General features: G+C 42.5%; 1 protein-coding gene across 2 annotated transcripts in view; it reads left to right on the top strand.

The window, feature by feature from the left end:
- The first annotated feature begins 17206 nt into the window (after positions 1-17206).
- LOC131591957 (USP6 N-terminal-like protein) overlaps positions 17207-22474 on the top strand; it is a 109603-nt gene continuing 104335 nt past the window's right edge. Inside the window, exons 1-3 of one of the 2 annotated variants that reach the window (XM_058863099.1) lie at positions 18595-18774; positions 19462-19533; positions 22166-22255. In XM_058863099.1, the coding sequence (XP_058719082.1) occupies positions 22252-22255 (4 nt within the window). In that variant the 5' untranslated portion in view covers positions 18595-18774; positions 19462-19533; positions 22166-22251. Of the gene's footprint in view, positions 17345-18594; positions 18775-19461; positions 19534-22165; positions 22256-22474 lie in introns of those variants that run through there. The other variant, XM_058863098.1, reaches the window with a different exon arrangement.

Below are 22474 nucleotides of genomic sequence, written 5' to 3'. Positions count from 1 at the left end.
AAGTCTGAGAAAGGTAATTTATAGATCAGCCTTCTCTTTATAGAGGCTCTAATTACTAATTATGATGTAGTAATTAAAAATCAGTTCAGGATCAATATATAGGAGACTATGAGAAATTTTAGCATGTACCTTAAGAGAAAGTTGTATTTTTAACAAATATTGATCATTCTGCTAAAAGAAAGGATTTGAATCCAGTTTTAACTCCATGACTGCCATTGAGGATTTGCAGCAGCCTGTGAACCAGGCTAATCACCTGCCAGTCAGGCCCAGATCAGGTCCTTCCCTGGTAGTACTGCTGCCTCCTGCCTTTACGTTTAACATTCCTTCAGTAAACAATCCAGTGTCCTGTTTGCTCTTGACATTAAACACAAACACAAAGCTCCCAGAGTCACTTCTGCTGCAATGTTTTGCAGTTACTGCTCAGAGCTGTTTCCCAGACACTGTGTGGCAGCACTGCTCCATGAAACGGGTTCTGCTTATTTTCCCTTCTGCTTGTGAACTCGGTGATCGACCAAAGAAAGCCCTTTTGTCACGACACCCATTCCTGCTCCTCTTCGTTTCCTGTCTTTCCCTTATCCTCCGCACGCTCATCTTTTATCCTACACTGTCTCACTGCTAAAGTGATTTATATTTCCCTAACGTTAACATTAAATTTTTTTGTATGTGAGATTCTCAAGATGTGAACAATGACCAGAATTATAAAATACATGAGGTTTGGAAAAAAGGTGATATTCATTCCTTCTGTCAGAGGATCTAACCTTAGCTTCCCAATTTAAATACTTAATCCTGCAAGGCTCCCTACACAATTAATAGAGACGTTGTCTCCCCCGCAGGGCTGAGCAGTGTCTAAATTAGCTGCCTGCTCCCAGTGCCTCTCCAGGCTCCTCCTGCTCTCCATTCGTTGCACCAGTGTCGGGGTTTAACCCCAGCTGGTGACTCAGCCCCATGCAGCTGCTTGCTCACTTCCCACAACAGGATCAGGGAGAGAGTCAGAAGAGTAAAACTGAGGAAAGTCATGGGTTGACATAAAGACAGTTCAATTGGTAAAGCAAAAACAGTGCATGCAGGCAAAGCCAAACAAGGAGTTCATTCCCCCCTTCCCATCGGTGGTGGGGTGTTCAGCCATCCCCAGGACAGCGGGGCTCTGCCAAAGGTAACAGTGACTTGGGAAGACAAACGCCATCACTCAGAATGTCCCCCCTTTCTTCTCCAGTTTTACATGCCAGGCATGACCCTGTATGGTAGGGGTATCTCTGGGGTCAGTTGGGGTTAGCTGTCCTGGCTGTGCCATCTCCCAACTCCTCGTGCATCCCTGGCCTCATTACTGGTGGGGTGGGGCAAGGAGCACAGAAGGCTTGACTGTGTGTAGGCCTTGCCCAACAATAACAAAAACATCCCTGATCTATCAACACTGATTCCACCACCAATCCAAACCAGCCCTATACAGGGTACTGTGAAGAAAACCAGCTCTGTCCCAAATCATCAGCAGGGAACCAAGGCAGACTGGTCTGATGCCTCTTGCAGGGCATGTGAACTTTCTCCTCACCCGCACGAAAGGTACAAATACTGACCTAAGCCCAGGGACCTCAATGGAAGTAAGGAGTACCAGAATCCTCTCAGCCTAGAGGCTAGATGATTCTGTAAACTGTATCCTAGGATTCACTTCCAGATGCCAGTGCCTCTCTGCTATGGTTACAGACAAAAACACTGCTGTGAATGAAGAGGTAAATTGTAGCTACTGTTTGGAGCCAAGAGCAAAAGTTTGCCTAAAGTTGTCCATACTTGGGAACACCGTCTATTGTGGCCTAGTTTTGGTCCAAGCCCCTTCTGCAAATGACAGTTCTCACCACAAAATTGCACCCTCTATCCAGCTTTCCCCTGCCTCTTCTAGTAACTACTTTACTGTAGCAAAATACATTGAATTTTCTGGACTCTTCCAGAAATTCACCTGTTTCCTGCCTCTTGGCCAATTTTCAACTCGTTTCATTTTCTTTCAATCTTTTTCATCTCATTACAACCATCATATTAGAACCAGGGCAAGAAGTCATTTTTCAATTAAATTGGATTTTTATCCAATAAGAATACCAGGCTCTCACAAATGAGCACAAGAATGAAGAATCCTAATAGTTAATGGTTCCTTGGCACCACCAACATCAGAAGCTGCACAGGGATAACAGAGACAACATCCACCTTGGGTAGAAAAGTTTATGAAATCTCAGAAAAAATTAGTTCAGTCAGGAGCTGAAGCCAGTCATGTCCACACCACACTGGGGCAGGAGGAGGGGGAGATTTTTATGTGTCCTTGCAACATTTCTTACAAAGGGCTTGACACAGAATGCTGCTCATTACTGGTTTATGGTGACTTCCATATCTCAATGGTGCATGTTTTACCTTATTTTACATCTTATCTCCCCGGTGCTGTGTCAGCTGTGGCAGCCAGGAGGCAGGACAAGGAGCCACCAGGGAAGCAGCCAACTGCTCGTGTGCATTTTCTTTATGGAAGGAAATGCCGGGCTGCAGGTTGGGCTGAGACCATCCAGCTGGCCCTGATACTCTCACCACACACTTTCATCTTATCAAGGCCACACATGTTAAATTCACAGTGTGTTGGCACAAAGGAAGGGGCGATGGCCTGATCCAACACAGCTGTCTGGTGTTGTGGAGAAACATCCTGTAACTCTCTGTGTCAAAGTGCTCGTGGTTCCTGTTTCCAAGCAGAGGAAGCAGTAATACATAATGAGCAAAGAAAATTATTCTGTGTTTAGGAAATGCTAACCCACAAATTAAAAGGGACATTTTTATAATCAAGAATTATTTTAGTTTTGAAGGAAAAAGAAAAAAGCTCCAGGAAATTATGTCTGCCAGTCCCCTGGATCTTCTCAAGGAGATTGGAAGAAATGTTAAAAGTTGCAGGAAAATTGTTGCTGAACAAACAGACAGAAATGAATGCTTGCCCTGAGGAAAAGGCTGCAGCACAGACTCAGTGATGCCCTCTCTGGTGTGACCTCCTGACCAGTCCATGGGTGTGCCAGTTGATGCACAGCACTCAGAGCCAGCCCTGCTCTCACCCAGACAGGAGCTATGGGCTGTGGAAGGGAGGTAAGACACAGTGTTCATGCCACACAGACACACTGGAGAGAGGATTTAAATATGTGGGTATCCTGGGGTGACTTTATGATATTGGTACCCCCAAACGCCTGGTTTGTTACTTATTAAGTTCTGCACCTTTAAGACTGGCTCTGAGAGCGAAGGAGGGGAGAAGAAGCGCGCAGTTTGTGTTGAAGAAAAACACTCCCCCGCATCCTGCTCCTGGACTGTGGTGTCTGCAGCATGGACAGACAGCGGGACAGAGCTTCTCTTTTACGGTTACTTAGTTTTAGCTAGCTGAAGCAGAGGAGTTCCCTGGATTTTTTTTTTTTTTCCTTTTTTTCTTGGATCTGTTCAAACCTGCTTTAGACTGAAAACCACCCAGCCAAACCCCGGGAGCTCACGCCTGTGACCCACCGGAGCTTGGGTCTCGGCACTTCCCGGCGCCGGAAAGACTGATGAAGACCAGAGCGGGCCGAGCTACTCCACATTGAAAAGACTTTTCTTGCGGGGTTTGTCGCCGGGCCGCCCGGTTGGCTGAGTGTGTTGGATCGCTGAAACTGCCAGTGCCGAGAGCTGGCAGTGCCGAGGCCGCGGGTTCGAAGCCACACCACAACCCAAGGGCAGTTGTGATCCGCTGCGTTCAGAAGCCAGTGCAGCTGTGTTCCTGTGTTGGGTATCAGTGCTCGAGGCAGTGTGAGCGCACCAGCGACGGGACTGAACGGTGGAGGGCCCTGTCAGACACTTCTAAGGCCGCTGGAACCTGCGTCACCGGGAGTCAGCCAGCTCCCGTGTGCTCGGGGCTCCTGTACTCTGCGAAACTGGGAGAAAGAACAAAATCTCCCTTTTTCCATCTCATCGAACAGTGAGATGTTTTATTGTTTAATATGATTCAAATTCTGTTAGTTTTTCCCACTTCTGTTCAGGGAACTTCAGGTTACTGTGACAGTGCATGACAGAATTAAAATTAGCTATAAACAGTGTTTATTCGTTCTGTAGTTGAAGAAAGAACCTGAGTTGATTGGATAAAAATCCCTACCGCTGTGTGGCTTGCCCTCTTGCTTCCCCACCATTCCTTCAGTCCTCCTGACCATTCCCTGAGGAAATGTGCTGTGGTGGGAAGAGTGCAGGCTTTTGACAGGTCAAACACAGCAGTGCCCGATGAAGTCTGTGGCTCTTCTCTAATTTGAGGTGGTAATTTGGGTCTCTAGTCTCTGTCTGGCCTTTGGTGTTCTTAGGAGAGGTGGATACTTAAGATCACTGGGAACCCCAGCCTGCTGTTAAATGTAGCAGGAGACAGTCAGTCTGATCCTATTTCCACAGGAAACCAGGCTAAAATAACCTTCACAATCTTGTTAAACTCCTACATTTAAAACGATGCTGTTGTTTTCATAAACAGCCTCCTGCACAACAGCAACACTACAGTGAACTAGAGATTTTAATTGTTATACATCTGTTTTATTGAGAGCTAAACCAATTAGTACTGGAAGGATTCTTAATATGGCAATGGACTTATTAATTATCAATGAACGTTTTAATGAACTAATCCCATTAGTGATTTTTTTAGGGTTTCATTTATTTTAAACAGCTGACTGACTAGTTTATCTTTGTTTTTATTTTCACTTTTTCATTCCACTTGCATGAGAAATTTGGGGTTGGGCTTCACAAGACAGCAGGAGAGACGTACATGCTGATTTCTCCCTCTCTTCTCATCAGAGGCAAGGAAATCAACTGCTTCCTCAATTTACATCCTGCTTAATCCCACTGACATTAATTTACTTAAATCTGGGTACATGATTTGTTCAATTAGATCTGTACAGTATGCAAAATATAAGGGTTTGGCTAAGTCTCTTTGAAATAATGTAGTTTAATGTATCACTTATTTTTAAACAAGGCCGCCTGCTTTTCTCCTTCATCAGTGTTTATATGCGTTGTTCTGGAGGAGGCAAAAGATGACCATTCCTAGGTAGTAAGTTGATTTAAACTGATTTAAAGTGATCCTTATGGGTCCCCTTGAACCCAGGATATTCTATAATGCTATGATTTTTTTAAATTATTTTTTATTTTTATTTATTCTTATTTCAGGAGTACCTTTTGTGCTTGGCATGTTCAACTCTAGGAACCTGGTTGCCTCAGCTGACACTACCATTCCCAGCAGGAAACCTTCAGGGTAATGAATAACACTTATTTGGACATCTGAGACAAATGAAATAGGATTATATGAATTAATTTCAGCTGTGAAGTTTTTCAAGTTCTTCACGTTTTTCATGAACATACAGATTTGGTTGTTGACAGTGGCACAAGGTTTCATTTGAATTGCTGAGGATGGCAGAGCTTCTCACTTTGCAAGGCACCTGAATCCCAGTTCAGTTTGAAGCTGCTGGATTCTTACAGATTTCACTGTCATCAGGTTTCCATCTGCTGGTTTGCTGGACCTGGAACAGCAGTTTTCAAGCATGTACACTAATGGCAGCTCATGACAGTTCATGAAAGACCTACTTTCAGCTTTGGGATATGGAGTGCCATCCAAACTGGACTGGAACTAGATGATCTTTAAGGTCCTTTCCAACCAACCCATTCTGTGATTCTGTGATAATAGAATCTGTGCAGTCTCAGAGCCACAACAGTTCAAAAGGGAATTTAGACAGTACCTTGAATCCCCAGTGCTCCCAAAATTACAAAGGTAGATAATTGCACAGCCTTTTGATACTGGGGGACCAACTACTTTTCTTCAGTGCACATTAGCACTAATCAGTTGTCTAGATCTGGACCAATCCATAGAAGTGGAATTACAAGGACATTAGGAAGGTAAATAATGTTTATTACACCAGTGCCTAAGGCTGAGAAAGTACAAAGCTCTCCCTAGAAAACACTGCACTCCCTGCTGCAAAAAAGCTCAGAGCTGGAGAAAAGCAGCTGAATGTGTCTGTAAAGTGAAATTTGAGAGCAAGCAACCTTGGTGACGTTTGAGAATACAAACAGAAAGAGGAGAGAAAGAAGAGATGCTGAAAAGGGGGATTATTGGAGTAACAGTCCCAAGAGTGGAATGAAGCTGATGTAAGAGATTTTGAGCACAGGGGCTGGAACAACCAACCAATCACTGGATTGTTGAATGAATGTTGAGCCAGCACTGCAGAGTGGCTCTGGGGGTGGCTGTCACTCCTGCCTTGACAGCTGCTCTCATGGCTTGCTTTTTCCTCATCTGAGACCTGGTTCACCCAGAAATGGGGATGATTCACATTATAGGTGTGTGCCAGAGCATCTATAGTTAATTTCTGGTTTTTTTTCTGAACTTCCTTTCTAAGCAGATTTGAGGAGTGAAACACACAGAGTACACATTTGTAATATTATTTTGAAAATACCGCCCCAGATCTCAAGTTTAGGAACCAAAGATAGGTATCCACACGCTAAACTGGAGCAACTCTAATGCTGTTTTGAAATGAGATCTGGCTGCTCACAGCCTCATTGATGAGATGTTTTGATGCCCCCTTGTTTCTTCACTATATCAGCTCTAGGCCACCTCAGGATTTGACCTGTGCTGAGGGAATTCTTCTGTAACACACTGAGCTCTCTGTCAGTTTCTTCCATCTGCTCAAGCAGGGATTAGAATTTGTCTCGAGGAATCCCCATTTTCTTTTTATAGCTTCACACTGATTCACCATGGGAAGGGGTTCAGTTATGAGAAATGTTGCAGACTCTGAGCTACATCCTGCTCAGCTGCACACCTACAGCTTCCACTCATTTGTAAAAAAAAGACTAACATGCATCCAAGAGGGTAATTTGGTTCTGTTCCTGTTATTAGACCTGCATGACTTGATATTACTCAGAAATAGTTTCTGGCTTTTGGACACCTGTTATTATCATTAGAAGTCTTTATTACTCTTTGTAGGAAGAGGCAGGCTTTAGATGAAGAATAATTCTCCATATCCTCAAGTTCTACTATTCCCTTTCCAGTTATATTCAAACATGACAGCTAGAACAAAAAAGTCAGTCTCCTTTCTTTGTATGTGCAGGTAATTTGTAGCTGTGTTCAGTCCAAGATTACAAATATATGAAAAAATGTGGAGGGTTTTTTTTACCTATTTCTTTGATCCAATTCCCATACTCCAAAGGGAAATCAAGCAATGTCCAATCCTGCAATAAACCCCATAAAGAACAAAGTATTATTTTAATGCATTTTTTAAAAGTGTACTTACTTAAAAACTTAAGGTGTAGTTGATCCAGCTGGGGGTAGGAGAATGCAGTGGATGAGCCCATCTTAGTGTCCCTTTCTGTTAGTTTTCTATGATAATGTGATTGGGAAGAGGATAATTATCAGCAATACTCAGTGTGAACACAGGAGCAGATTTGGATTGCTGCCTGATTGCATGGTATTTGTCTGATACCCATTGTCATTGCATGAGAATGCTTTAATAAGCATTGAAAACATTCAGTTACATGGACCATCTCTGGCAAACACAGACTGTCTGATGTTTTGTGCTCTGTATAAATGCCAAGTGTTTAACACATGAACACGCAGTGCTACCAGCTGAAAACACTAAAACTTGTAAATCCCTGATTCTTATTTGCAACAGAAACACCAAGAATCTTTCAGTTTTAAGATTCTTTAAGAATTTTTAATGTAAACACTTCCTTTTCAGTATGGATGAACAATGACAAAGGGTGTTTTTTCTATTCGAAAGTAGATAACAACCTTATAATTATGAAAAGGACTAATGAGCCTGATCTTTTTCTACAAATGCAGATCCTGTTCTGGCACCTGAATAGCTGAGTAGGAGGTAAGTGCATATTTAAAGACTAGATACCACACAGAGCAGATTCCTGTTTGGTTCTTGTACTGGTTTATACTCAGTTCTCAGTACTTCAGAATATATTCACCAAACACTTTACTTCTCTCCATTTACTTCATCAAAGCCATTCAAATCTGGATTTTAAACCTGTGTTCCTACCAAGTTGTCTGGAAGCAGATTCATTTACCTAATGTAAAGGTTAGACTCAGCACGCAGATTAAGACACCTAAATTTAGGTGTCTGCACGTAGGTGCTGACCTGTGAGGTGGCTGCGGAAGCTCTGGCGCGGGCAGGAGGCACCGGGGCTCGTCAGCTTGAGAGGGCTCCAGACTCACTCACTGGTGATCAGATCTGAGCAAGTACTTATGGAGCAATTTCCCAGTGCAATCAATGGAAGTCTGGACAGTGGGGCTTAGGATGGCATCAATCCAGACACCTGTAAGTGTTGTATAATGAGCTGCCTCATGCCCTCATGCCCTTTTTTGAGTGCCCTCCTGTCGCCCTGAAAATTAAGCCTTCTGATAATGTTTTCATAGTTTCAGTTACTTTCCCATGAAAGTCTTATAAACATAAGTTGTTTATCACATTCCTTCTAAGAAACATCTTTTGATGGACGTTTCTCATGACCAGTGTGCTTGGGAAGGTGGTAACTTACTTATCCAATCCCTGGTCATTGTTGAGAATCTATAAATACTGGAGTCAGAGAATAAAGGCACGTTTTTTTGTTCTGACATTGAGAGTGTTTGTGTGAATCATTTCATGTCCCTTAGCAACATCCTCCAGTCCCCAGAATGGGAGTCCTGACACCTGGCTTACACACAGGCACATATGCTGTGGACATAGGGACCTTAACCTAAGGTTAAGTGAGATCCATCCCACCCAAAGGGGTACCAGAGGAAGGGATCCTCTCAGTTGACTTCTTGCAGGAACCAGATTGTAGAACAGAGTTCAGAACCCTGGATAAGCAGTCTCACAAAAGCAGTGGTTAGATTACACCTGTGGCCCCATTCTTCTATGGCTTGTCTGGAGCCTCTGCACATACCAGGCTTTTCCCAGCTCTCTCACAAAGTCTAAAGAAGAAAAAAAAATTTCTTTATGGACAATAAGGGTGTGGGGCTGTGACCAACAATTACGTCTTCCCCTGGAAAAGACCTGAGGGTGACTGATGCAGGACACAACATAATTGTCCTTTTCTATCTCAATGCAGCTGTTTCAGAACAAAATTATCAAGAAAAAGCTGATGCAGCTTGTGTGACACATTTCCCTGACTGTGTGGAAAGTCCAGGATGTATTTTAGGTGATGCATTTTGTGTCATTTAATTAACTGATACTATAGCTATGTTTGCCCTGCCAGAGGATTTCTAAACTCTTTGAACCAACTAATTTTAGTTGAGAGACAGTGTAATGTCTGTCACAATGTACTCCATCTACTGTATTTTCCCAAATTCAGATTTCACCCTTTATCTTAACTGAAGCAGCAACAACACTGTATTTTCCATTACCTCCTTCCCTGCTTCTAATAAAAATTCAACTATGGGTCAAATCCTTGGCTGGAAAGAGTCTATACAGTCCAGGATCTGTTATGTATAAAGAAGTTACAAAAACAGGATGTGTTTTATTTGACTGGAGTGAACTTAATGGTCATGGGTCGTTTTCATTTAAGACACATTTTTTTCTCATGGTTTTCAAATGTATTTTGTTTCTGAAATGACAGCAAGAATAAAATGCATTTTTCTCAGCATTTTGTCTTAAGGATCTTAAGGCAGTTTGCTGGCAGTCATTTGCTAAATATTACAGCCTCCCTATATAGTGAATTTGTCACTGCTGGCCTTATCTGCTTTCTCAGCTTTCGGGCTTATTTCCCTCCAGTGGGAGGGAAGACCTGGGTGCTTTCCAATCTAGAATTATTAAGAGGATAGAAACATCATATATTTTTAGGTACTTTTTTTTTTTTTTTAATCACTTGTATTTTTCTTCATTTGCCTTCCCAAATGGAAAGTTTGATAATGAATTCTTCCTTTAATTCACTGGCATATTATTCTTTTCCCTTGTATTTAACTACTCTCCAGCAAGTCTCTGGTTTGCCCTGTTCCATTCATTCCCTCTGGAAGGGTTTTCAAGTTTTCAGAGTTCACCTCAGGAAGATTTCATAATAAGAACTCATGGAAAATAATATAATCTTGCTTTAAAACACTTCCTTCCTCTGTTTTGCTGATGAATTATAACAATTCACAATACCATCTGGCCAGCAAGCGGTACAGAACTTAATTCATTGTTTTAACTGTATTTGTTTCTTTTGGTTGTAGAGTCCATAACATGAGGATTCCCCTGCTGCTGTTCTGTGATCAAACCCAGAGTACAACATGAGATCAAGATGTGCCCAAATGTCTGGAACTGGGCTAGAAATAGCCCTGGCAAATGATCTGTAGACTTAGATGGAATTAGAACGTGAGTGCTGTGGTGGAGGGCAAAACAGATCTGAATTTTCCAGCCTGATCAACTTTCTAAAATCAGAGGAAAATCTGAAGAGAAATCTGACCTTCTCCTTCTTAGGGGGATTTTGTAAAAACTTCTTAAGCTCATAGATTGAATTCAAAAGGAGAGAAGAACCTGTTTTTTTTATCCAGTTTTGACATAACTCATAATAATGGAAATAGAACTGGACATTTTGAAGAACTTTCTACAATCCCAGTTTTGAGGAATCTCACAGAACACTTCATGAAGTTGAGTAGTGCTCAAGTTCAAGTCTAGGAAGAACAGCCTCTATCCCAAAACCTAACCAAAAAACTAAACATATTCCAGCTCTAAATTTGATCACATATGAATTGGGAGAGTTAGTGGTGATACAGAGAGGAAACACCACACCTGAGCCTCCCCCCAGATCACCTGCAACACTCAGTGCATGAGGGGAATGAGACCTCAGGGTTTCTAGGTCCGCCCTCCAGGCACATTTGGAGCATTCGTGAGTATCGGACTTTAAACATATAATTTGAGGCCTGATTCAGTGTGGATCACAAGGTGGTACAATTTTAGTACCACTGAAATTCTTACCTGAAATTCAGTACCACTGCTACTTATCCTACAGCTGTTAATTTAATTCACTTGTGTGATTTTGAAAGACTGTGAAAATGAAGAATTACTCAAAACAATCTCTAGGGACTATGAATGTTCTTACAGCCCTTACCAGAATGTGAGTGTTATGGTGTAAAGGTACAGAGCACTCGGTAACAGGAATTCACTGTCTGTCCCATGAGCAGGTGCCAGTTCTCAGGGTCAGTGCTGCTCCAGGCACAACCTTGCTGACCAGTGTCATGCTTGGTGTTGATTGTTTGATACAGATCTCTTGATCACCAGTTTTTTCATATAAGCTGTGGCCAGAAAATGAAAGGCAAAGGCCAGTGTCACATTAATGAGAGAGGGCATAAAGTTCTTAGAATTTATTTTTAGTTCACCAAACCATTCTAGTCCTGAGGTTTAGATTATTTAAAGCAAATGTTGTTGTATACCCAACACATGATATTTTCTCCCATGTTGCATCAGTTCCACACACTCATGTCACTTCCACGTGAACTACAGCGTATTGCAAAGCTGTGTCGTATTCTTTTAATTTTTACAGTGAAGGATTTCAAATGGAACCTAACATAATTAGATTACATGTAATCTCTTCCCATTTTGATCCTATTCTCAAGAGTGTTTGCAAAGAAGCTTACTTGAGTCTTAAATGCACAACTTGAAATCGCTCTGACAGAGATGAATAAGAGCAGCATGCTCTTAGGAAAACATCCTGATGTACAGGACAAAGCCTCATGGCTTTATTCAGTGAAACAGGTGTCTCCATGGGCAGTGTCCGCTTCAAAATCCTTGACACGCAATTTTTTTAACTTCTGCACAAAACCTATAGCAAGTTGATTCAGAGTCTTTCCTTATCCATTTGTCTCCTGAATCAACGTGGACTCTTATTAATACCTGGCTTGTCCTGGGGTTTCCACAGAGCTGTGTGGTTTCTATTCAGGTGTCAGCCACTGAGATAAACTACAGTTCAGAAGGGTTTTCAAACAGCCATCACCTTCCTGGGAGTACATTAAAAGAGATTATGCGTTGCCAGACAGCAAGTCTTGTCAGGTCAGGGCAAAACAACATTTTAAGCCGATTGGCTCATATATCTCAAGGTATGTGTGTCCTTGCACAAATTCACTTTCCCCTCAACCCAGAATTTAAGAAAATCCACCTTTTGATTGATGTTGATCGACCTGAAGTGAGGTCAGATTGAATCCTATTTATTATCCTGAGGTTACTAAAGGAGAAATATCTCCGGATTTGATACTAAATTACTGGATTGTAAAGAACTTTGAGGAAAACAGCCTGTTATTTGGTAGTTGATACCTCAAACTGCAGAAAGCTCATCCTTGCATAAAAAGGATAAAGCATGTTTACACTTCAAAGGTATTTGCTGAAAGTTTGGGAAGCTTCATCCTGCTTTACAGCCTCAGACTGGCTTTGTTTGCCAAAGGTGAGGGGTGCCTTTGTTAGTAATGGTGACTGTGTGCAGGGACCTTGGCTTCCCTAGAGGAAGAAATGGGGTACCTGGTGTAAACCCCAGCCACAGCAGGATCTGTGAGCACACCTTCTTCACTGGGCAGGAACCTGAATAACCTCATGTCCCTGTGTTTGAGCAGCCTGACCCTGGGAAATGCAGCAGCGGCCCTTCCCTGGGAAACAAACTCTGTTCCTGATGGGTGTGAAACAGCTTGAGAGATCATGCCCACCCTCTTGTTGGCTTATTTCACTCCACGGTTGCCATATGGGCTTAGTTAGGGAAAAGATAAGTGTGACAGGACTTCCACTTCCCTGGCAAGCTATTCCTGCAGTTAAGGCTTCGTAGGAAACCTTCACGCTGCTTTACCCTGAGCAGGAGGCTGACCGAACACAGATGGCTCAAGGCAGAGGGGAAAGAATGTGTTTAAATGCAAAACCCAACTTGCATCCCCCACTTCATGTTGTGCTACATAAATTCAACATGAAGCAGAGCTGGGAAAAGACTCTAAATACCACATCACTGGGAAAAAAATATATTTTGATCCTTCTCAAGGATCTTTACCTGAAAGAACTGAATATATTTCTGCTCCATCAGTCATTCACATTTGTCTTTCTGCTGGTTTCAGCAGCAAATGGAAAAGGTCATAAAGATTTAACTTTTTCACTACATTAAACAAGTAATTACACCTTTTGCAGGATATACCATCACAGCACAGAGTATCAATACATTTTATTACAGGCTCCTGTTTTCATTAGCTTGTAACATCATGAGAATGACTCCCTTTAAGGCTTTTAGATTTGTTGATGTCTAAGAAATGATTATATTTCTGTTAACTTTGAGTTGTTTTTGACATTCTGGTGGTTATGAGCAAGTGATAATAAACTCTAATAGTGAGTGTACTCTGAATGCTGACTCTATAAATAGTCATGAGATCCCCGGTTCCTTGTCTTACTGTAACTCTACATCAGATCTTCACTTTACAATAATGTATCTTTCAGCTACTCTCCTGGAAAATCACAATAAGGCACACAAAAGATGAAGCTGATGTTTTGTTTTGTTGTGCATCATTGCCTGTAAGACCTAATCTTCTATCTTAGCTCTTCTTTTCCTTCCTCTGTTTTATGTTCTACTTTTCCTTGATTTGAAAGCTGTATGATTTGATTATAGCTTTTCCCTCTCTTTCACCATATCTCTTCACCTTCTGCTGTGGGAGCAGGATGAAATCCTGTTAACAAGAATCTAAAACTCGGGTTTAGACGAATATCCTGACTCATGTTTTAAAGCCCATTCTGTGCTTCAGTTCAGATACAGCCGCACGTGTTTTCTTCAGCCAGGCTTTCTGGGTTTTGCATTTGCTGTGCGCAGCCAATTGTGCACTGTCTGTGTACTCAATGTAGAAGAGGTTCTCTGGGAAGTTCTATAACATAGGATATAAAGGTAAGTAACACATTTTTGGTGTTGTGGTATTTCTCAGTGTGCTGAAAAACTGCTTGGTATTAAGGAGAACTTTAAAAAAGGGGTTTTGTACTGTGTAAGTGTACTAAATGTTGTTCTTTGTGTAGTTTTCATAGATAAAGAATACTGAAAGATAAATCAACATATAAAAGAAGAGAGAGAGAAGGAAATGAGAGAATATTGAAGTGACAGAGTAAGACAGAAGGAGGTGAATGGGAAAAGGCAAGAAAATACTAGAGGAGACAGAAAATTTGGGAAAAAAGGAAGAAGAATTAAGAAAATCTGTCTTGACAGACAGAGGGGACAGAAATAGCCCCTTTCATCAGGCATCAAGCACAGCACACATTCAAATCTGATTCCCATGGCAGGAACCACCAAAAGCAGGAAGAGAGGCCTGAATGGGTGAAATGTTTACCTCAACAAACCAGCAGAGCCTGTGGACAATGGGACTGGCTGAAGGCAAATTGAACAATCCCAACCAAAAGGAAAACAGTCCTTTAGGCAGCCAGAAATAGTGAAGCAAAGGGCAAACCCTCCTACTTCTGCTTTTAATACAGCCCTTCCTATGTAATACAGCATTTCCATGTGGGCTGATGCTCTGTGTGTGTACAGGCAAACCTCTGCCTAAACCATCAGCTCTGCAGAGCTCCTGGAAATGGCAATGACATGATCAGGCAAGGGATGGGCTAGAAGTAACACCACCACTTCCATTTTGGGGAAAATAAACAAAAGCAAACCCAGCAGGTGGTACAGCAGTTGAGTGCATTTAAGCTTATAAAATATTGAAGTTTTGGAGCAGCATTTTAGGAATAAAGAAGGGGCAGGGCCAGTCCGATTTATTAAAGAAAATGCTTGTGGTCTTCCTGAAGAGATTGTTAAAGGATTTAATCACTCTGTATCTGCTGTAAATTGTGCTGAGTTCTATCTGATCCATATTTACTAAATGAAAATGAAAATAATTTATTACTCATATTGCAGTTTTACTTCTGGTTGTAATGTTGATCCTTTGTTCTGCACCTTTTGTACAGCTCCAGGGCCTGAGCTGTTACTCAGAGGCATGTGGTGCTAAGTGGGTGCCTGATCCAGTTTGAGGGATGCCACCTCAGAGCTCCTGGTACCCCTCAGAGCTCTCTGTTCCCCACATGCACCAGGGACTCTCCTCCTCTCACTTGGCTGTAGGTGTAGCCCTGGAGTTGTGCCCAGCTCCTTCATGTTCAAGTCCTGAAGTTCTGCTGCGTTGTCCCAAAGACTCCAAAAATAACTTTTCTTGCAGAAAGAAGGAACAATTAAATGTTTTCTCTTCCTTTACTTCCCTTGGCTGGGGCATAGAGGGAATTTAGAGCAGAGGGAAAGGGCCTGGCTGGGAACTGTGCTGCTGGGAAGCATTTGGGCAGCCTCTCTTGCCTTGGGGAGCACAGGGTCATCGTCTGTCCTCATCCAGGACTGGGATTTCCCCTACTCCAGGAGGAACAGGAGAGGTTCTCCACTTCCATTCTATGATGTGAAGCTGTGTTCTATCCATCTCCATTTCTAAATGATGTTTTCCAGGTTCCTGATCTTCTTACAATGGCTAAGTGTTGTACATCGTACCTGATCTGCCAGCTACGTGAGTGATCCCTGTCCCTCCTGGCCTGGAGAGGTTTGGACATAACATCATCCCTTCTACTGTGCCTAGGGGCTTGCCCATGGGAAACTGGAGCAGCATTTATCCTCTAAGAGCTTCCTGTGGTAGTCATTCCTCCTCTCAACTCACATACCCATGCTGCTAGGGCAGAGGTGAGTTTTTTGTCCCAGCTCCTCATGTTTTCTCCATGCAGGTAGAACCACATGTTACACATGTCTTGGAGTGTATCCTCTCTCTTGAGCAAGGGGATGCCTGCTCCTAATAGCAGAGACTCTGGTCTGTACTGGTAGGGCATGGAAAATTTCCTCTTTAAGTTTCCTCTAAAAGTTTCTGGTGGCCCTCCTTTCTTTAATTTACTCTCTTAAATTCCAGAAATCCTCTCTTATTCTTTCCATGGATGAGATGTAGGCCCATAATGGGGCGGGGATATTTTTTTATGTGTCTGGAGTCTGCCAAACCAGAATTCCCACTTCTTCTTCTCCCTCCTTCCATGCCAACACTTCCAATGACTTGGCACATGATCACATGTTTTGTATTCAGTGGATGCTGTCTGGATTATTAGGGAATTGCTCGTTACCTGAAAAGATTATCTCCAGCACAGCTAATTCTCTCAGGCACCAGATACCTTCCAAGTGTTCTACTTGTCTTGGCGCACTGAAAAGTCTTCCTCTAAAAGGTATCTTTCCCTCACTCTTGACAAGAGTTGCCTCCAGTGGTTGAGAGTTCCTGGTCTTTTCCTGATCCTCTGGCCAATGCCTGCATCTCAGGACAGGGATCCCAGTTAATTGGCTTCATTACCATCCAGTGCCACACCATCGGTCACTGTAAGTCTTGCCAAATATTCAATGGTTTAAGTAGAAATAAAAGAAATAATTAAAATCACTTCCAAATGGAGGAATTGTTGGAAATTATATCACTTTCCTAATTAATTTAAGTAATTGTTTTAATAAATCAAAAGCACTGTATTAGTCTTAAGCAGTGTAATTTTCCACTTTAGCCAGCATGTTGCTGAGTTTCTTTTGAAAGACTTACTGTTAGATCACCGAAACTTTCTGTTTTGCTAAACTAACCTGGATAAGCTTCAAGGAACAAAGGGAAGCTGGACACCAAGGATCCAAAATTTATGGCCCTCCAAGGACATATTAGAGTAAGCAGAAGAAACTAACAAAGACATTGCAACCTAAGTACTGTAGACTCTGTTGGGGGAAAAAAATTATAAAAAGGCTGAAAAATGTGGACTAATTAGCACTAGAAGCAAGAAACCACTATCTAATAGAATAGTAATTAATGAAGAGAATGACACAATTTAGAACCAATAAACAATCATTTGTTTGCTGAAAATGTGTGAGTGAAAATTTTGGAAATGGAGGGCATGTGGCTGGAGTTACCTGCTATGCACCCTAGCTGTGAATAAAGTAACGCCTACTCCCCAGTACTATAAAATAAAGAGTTTGGGAGTTTGGTTTACCGCAATGTTTTTGGTGTCACATTAAAGAGCCCGAAACTGGACACAAGAGAATGGGTGTCCATACCGAGGGCCTTGGCAGCTCATGTAGCACAGCCAAGGAGGTTCTGAGCGGCACCGGGCCTGTTCTGTGCTTTTGCTCCCCCTTTCCCCACAGCAGCTGGCGGCCCCGGGCAGGCGCCTCGTCCCGAGCCCAAGATGGCGGCCACGGCGGGTCAGCCTTGTGGGAGGGACGGGGGCGGGGGCGGGGAGGGTTTCCATAGCGGCGGTGTCACATCGGGGCACTTCCTGGTCGGAGGCCGCCGGTCCCGGGGCAGCGAGCACGGACGCGCCTCTGGGGAAGGCGGCGGAGGGAGGCCTCGGGAAGAGGAGGAAGCCGAGCAAAGGTAGGGATAAGCCGGGACTTTGCTTCGGCCATTGTGCGGCCCCGGGGTGGCCGGCTGGACCAGTCCATTGCGGGGGTCCGGGGGGGCCGCGTGTGTGTGTGGAGGCGCCACGCCGGACCCTCCATTGAAGCGGGCGGGTGTCTCCCGGCTGAGGGGAGGCGGGCGCTACCATCCTCCCCCAGGAGGGGCGCGCACCCCCCGCAGGGCCAGGGAGGTGGAAGTGGCGGGAGCCGGCTCCGGCAGGGTACTGGGGTGCACGGACTGTTCCATTCCCGGCGGAGGGGTGTGTGCGTTTTTGGAGGCTCCCTGCTCTTTCTGCTGGAGAGGGGCTGGCGCGTGGGGGGCGACAGGGGCTGCGGGACGCAGCGGAGCCGGGAGTGCTGGGGGAACCCGGGGGAAGCCCGGGGAGATGGCCCCGATCCCATTGTGAGGTTGGAGTGAGGTGTGGCGGCGTGAGGGGCGGCAGTCAGAGCGGGGCTGGAGCGCCTGTGTGTGGGTGTGTGCTTGAGGGAGTCACGTCTGTAGGTCGGACACTTGGGGCCTCCTTGAAGCCCCCGTTTACTGGCCATGTGGGAGGCCACAGTGCCACCCTAGTCGGGAGCAGGGAGGATTTCGATGGCTGAACCCTTTAACGTGGCTTTCTGGCACCGCTGCTCTCTCTGTACCTGCTCTCCCCTCTGCTCTTTGTAATACTTCAGGTATGTGGTGGACAGTGCCAGGCTGGCAGCAGTGGGCTGGGAGAGAGCGCGTCCCCCAGGCTGTGCTCAGCCCTGGGACTCCGGGGCCCTCTCCTAGCCCTCAGTCTCCGCTGAGACTGCTAGCAAAGAGCCAATTATTATCAGGTGTTTCAGGTTCCTTCTGTGGCATGGATGGCTGCCTGTAGAAAACTACCGAAGCCACTGAACTGCCAGCTGAACGAGAGTCAAGTGGTGACTTAAAAGTAACTACGTCCGAACTCCTGTACCAGTTGTTCACCCGCATATGCTCGAGAATAACTTTCTTTGTGCCATTTGCTGCTTGTAGGAGGCAGCTGCACTGAAAGTTGGCTGTGAGGGGAGCTGATTTTCAGCTTTCACTGAATTACAGTGGAGTGAAAACAAATCTACATCTGCCCTGTTCACAACAAATGTCTCTTGTGGAGGATCATTTCAGTTAGGATAATTATATTGAATAATTGTTTTCTATGGTTTTCTAGCTTGCTGCGTGCCCTGCAATCTAGAGCTACTGTGTGACAGTCGAAACTCCAGCTATACCAGGCGTGTGTGTATGAAACGCAGCGGCCAATCAGCAGTGCCTGAAACTAAAGGCGATTTGCCTCAACGCTTTGTAGTGTAAATATTCCTGCTATGAACAAAGGAGGGTGTGCCGTTGGGCTTGTTTCATTTGTACTTCCATGTGCTTCCTCATCTGTGGCCAGTCAGTGATTCTGTGTAGGTTCTGAAACAGTAGCAATTTCACTTTGTTGTGAATTGTGCATTTGTGCTGTCTTGGGCATTTTACTGAGCTGGGGTGCTCAGAGGCTTGGTGCTATATTAGGCATTTTTGTTGTGTTTTTTTTTTTAAATAATTGCTCTGAAGTGACTTAGTTTTGCTCCTTGTTAACTTTTGTTGTTTCTGATTATAACTTCTAAGTTAATTCAGCTGAGATGCAGTGTAAAATAAGTAGAACTGCCTTTTAACCAGCTTTTTCTCTGCCCTCTGATTATACAGCACAGAAACCGCCAGTTTCAGACATAATGTTTTAGCAGCCAGCTATCTGTGCAACTCTAAAACATAGTGCTTCTCAGCACTAAAATCTCAGTCTGTTTTCTGTGAGGAGCCATAACTTTTGGTTTAAAGAAGATGGTAAATGACACTAAAATACTGTGCAGGGCAGGCTGTCTTTAGACTGTTTTGTCTTTGTGTGTTTAAGCAGTTACATGCTGCTCCTGTGATTCCTGGTTCTTGGGAACTGGGGATATAAGTTCTTAATATTAACTCCGTACTGTCTAAGTTAAACTATTACAGTAACATACACAGGCTAGACCTGAATCTTTAATTGCCAACTTAAAGGAAAATCTCTTCTCTGGGTAGAGTCATACTGCATAGAAGTACAATATGCTGTAATTTGCTTGCAGTCTGGCTCCTGCTAATTATCCTGAAACAGAGTATTGGATAAAAAAGAGACCTGACACCAGCTATGGAAACAGGTAATTGAACGTATTATAAGTGTGTGTGAATTTGAAGTTGCAAAGAGCTTCGCTCACTGCAGGTTTTCCTTTCAAATCTCAGCTAAAATGCCAGTAGTTTCACAGCTACTGAAGATGATACTCCCAAGAGTGAGTAGATGTGTATCACTAGAGGAAACATGGGGTAGAATACAAGGGTTAGATCTTCAGGAAGACAAAGATCAAAGGTGTGGGTTGGTGGTTTTTTTTAATTTTTTTATTATTGCCTTATTGATTTCAAGGGAAAGCAGAAAGAGTATCAGGCACTGTTTGGAATTAAAAGTTTTTCCAAGATGGTATCTTTCAGAAAGACACTGAAAAAGTAAAAATCTTTCTGTTTGGTAGTAGTTGGTAGTGTTTCTGTATAGGAGAAATCCCTGCAAGCATTGAAATTAATCAGGTTGACTGAGAAAGCAAAGTGAAGCCAGTTCAGTTTCTAACTCATATCCCTAGGAAAACGGCATTGCAGTTGCAACGCAATAGAAAGCACTGACTGTCTGCTATTTGGTAGTGGTAGTAGTATTTGCTTTTTATGCTATTTGGTAGTGGTATTGACTTTGAATATTGCCTGCTATTGTTGTACTCAAAATTACAGATGAAAGAGAAAACTTTCCTTTTTTAAAAAAGCTACTTGCAAGGGAAATGATATAAAACATAAACATAGTGTTATTTCAGAGAACAACTGAATTTACCACAAGTCTGCATTGCCTGCTAAACAGATGCTAGCAATAGCTAAACAAAATATTTAGACACTGAAAGCAGTAGAGGCGTAGCACTTTAGGGCTGGGAGTCGGAGGTCAGGTTGCTGTGGTGAACTGGAGCATTCACTTTTCACACATTTAGGTAGAACAGAGCTTCTGTATCATCCCCATCTTGTTTCCTCAGTGTTACGTGACAAGATTTTTATAAGCAATGAGGGTGCATAATTATGCTATTATTAGCCCTAAGTGGTTTTCAGAGCTGCTGTTTTGTATTTTCCTAATGAACAGCTTTTTCCTGTACATACACACAATAACATGTCATGTAACATGATGTCTCAGAGACAGAGTATTGTTAGTTCTTATTTACAAATCCAAGGTGAGATATGCTGCAGTTCTAATGATATGTTTTAACAGACACTTAATTTTTGATTGAGATATGTGTGCTTAAATATTTAATTTAGCAGACGTTCATGGAAAGGTGATAGGGCCTGCAGGTCAAACTGTTGCCCTTCACTGATTGTAGCATCTCATGGCTTTGTCTTCATCTCTGCTTATTTAGAGTGGTTGTGTGTGGACTTTTTCAGCTGCTTTCTTTCCCAACTGAATCTCTTGCCTGTGTTACTTTTTCAGTGCAAAAAAATTGATTATAATTTTCAGTCTGCAGCTTTGCCCAAAGGCTTCTTTTTGGCACCTGAATTTCTTTTTTTTTTGTGGTGTGTGTGGCTTTGAAGTTTATTTTATTTTTTAAATTGTTTTTAGCAGTTGATAAAGGAACCTACTTGTAATGTCCTGTGATAGTTCCTGTACTACTTTGCCATGTGCTGTAGATCTGAAAATGTTACATGAAGTTGTAATTTAGGAAAAGTTGCATGTCTTCATACATCTTTTTGCATTTTACTTAGTTTTTTTTTTTTTTTTCTTGAGCATGAAGAGATCAGGAGAGTTGAGACTTGAAATCTGAGTCAGCATAAGTTGTTATCTGTCTGGATTAGCACAGGTGGTGAGGTTCAGCAGGATCTAATTGGTTTTGAAAAGAGGAAGTGTATCACATAATATTCCTTAATTTACAGATAGTCTCTATTTGTGCAGGTATTAGAAGAAAACTGTATGCTTAGTAGATATGTTGGTTTTCTTCTTTTCATCTCAGCTGTGAGGTGAAGTTTCTTTCATTTAACTGTTCTATCAGACTTGTATAAACTTGCTTTTAGCAGCAGGAGGGAGATTATATAATAAATTTTTCAAAATGTACTTGCTGTGCTGTCGTTGTTGGAGATTAAGTCCTCTATATTTGGCTTCAGGGAGGGCCAGGCTTATTGTTAGTGAATCCATATCTGCCCTACTTGGGTACCTTTTCTTGAAATTGATGAGGAATTGATGGAACTGTGGGTTTATAGTTGCTAGAAATGGTAACTTTTTCAGGTTTTGTTTCTGAGAAGGAAATGATGGATGTCAGTGTCAGCTTGTGCTTGTTAGTAATCTTAATTGCATTTCTTGTTTTTTAAAAAGTGTGTTTTTTTTGTTTTTTTGGTTTTTTTTTTTTCATTGTTTGCTAGCTGAGATTCCTGGAGGAAAATGCTACTTTGGAATTTTCAGTTACATATCCATGTTGTAGTCTTGTACTTCTAACTGCTCCCAGGAGACTACAAACATATTTTATAGCACTTTTTTTTTTTTTAGCACATACACAAGTTTATAATGTTATTGTTAGAAGGTGCACAGTTTGAGTCAGTAAACAGCTAAATATATCCATAAGCATTAAAGCTCCCCAGTCATAACAAACACATCTTTGTTTTCCCTTTTTTTTTAAAAAGGAGGATGAAAAGAGCAGAAAAGACAGTTTATATGTAAACATATATTCTAGTGATTTGAAGTTGAAAAAATTATTTGTATTTTTATTTTACTCCCACCTTCAGGACATGTATACCTCTGAGAAACCTTCTCCAACCAGATACCTTGCTTCAAGACCTGTCTTGGATTATATACAAAGAAGTTTCCAGTCATGAGTAAGTAGATTTCTTTCTTTCTGAAAAAAAGAAACCCTTAGGTTGTAGTTTAGAAGAACTGTACTTCTGTAGCAGGTTTTGAGGGGTGGTTATTCCTTGAAAATAATCTGTATTTTTGTACTTTTGTAATATTTGTAGTATTCTGTAAAAATAACCAAAAATAGCTGAGATTTGGCAGATGCCATTTTTAATCTGCAGATTTTTGATCAATGTGTGTTC

This window comes from Poecile atricapillus, chromosome W (genome assembly GCF_030490865.1).
Source record: "Poecile atricapillus isolate bPoeAtr1 chromosome W, bPoeAtr1.hap1, whole genome shotgun sequence".
Classification (NCBI taxonomy): Eukaryota; Metazoa; Chordata; class Aves; order Passeriformes; family Paridae; genus Poecile; species Poecile atricapillus.
Note: the sequence above shows the minus strand (reverse complement) of the source record. Positions and strands in the feature narration are given on the sequence as shown.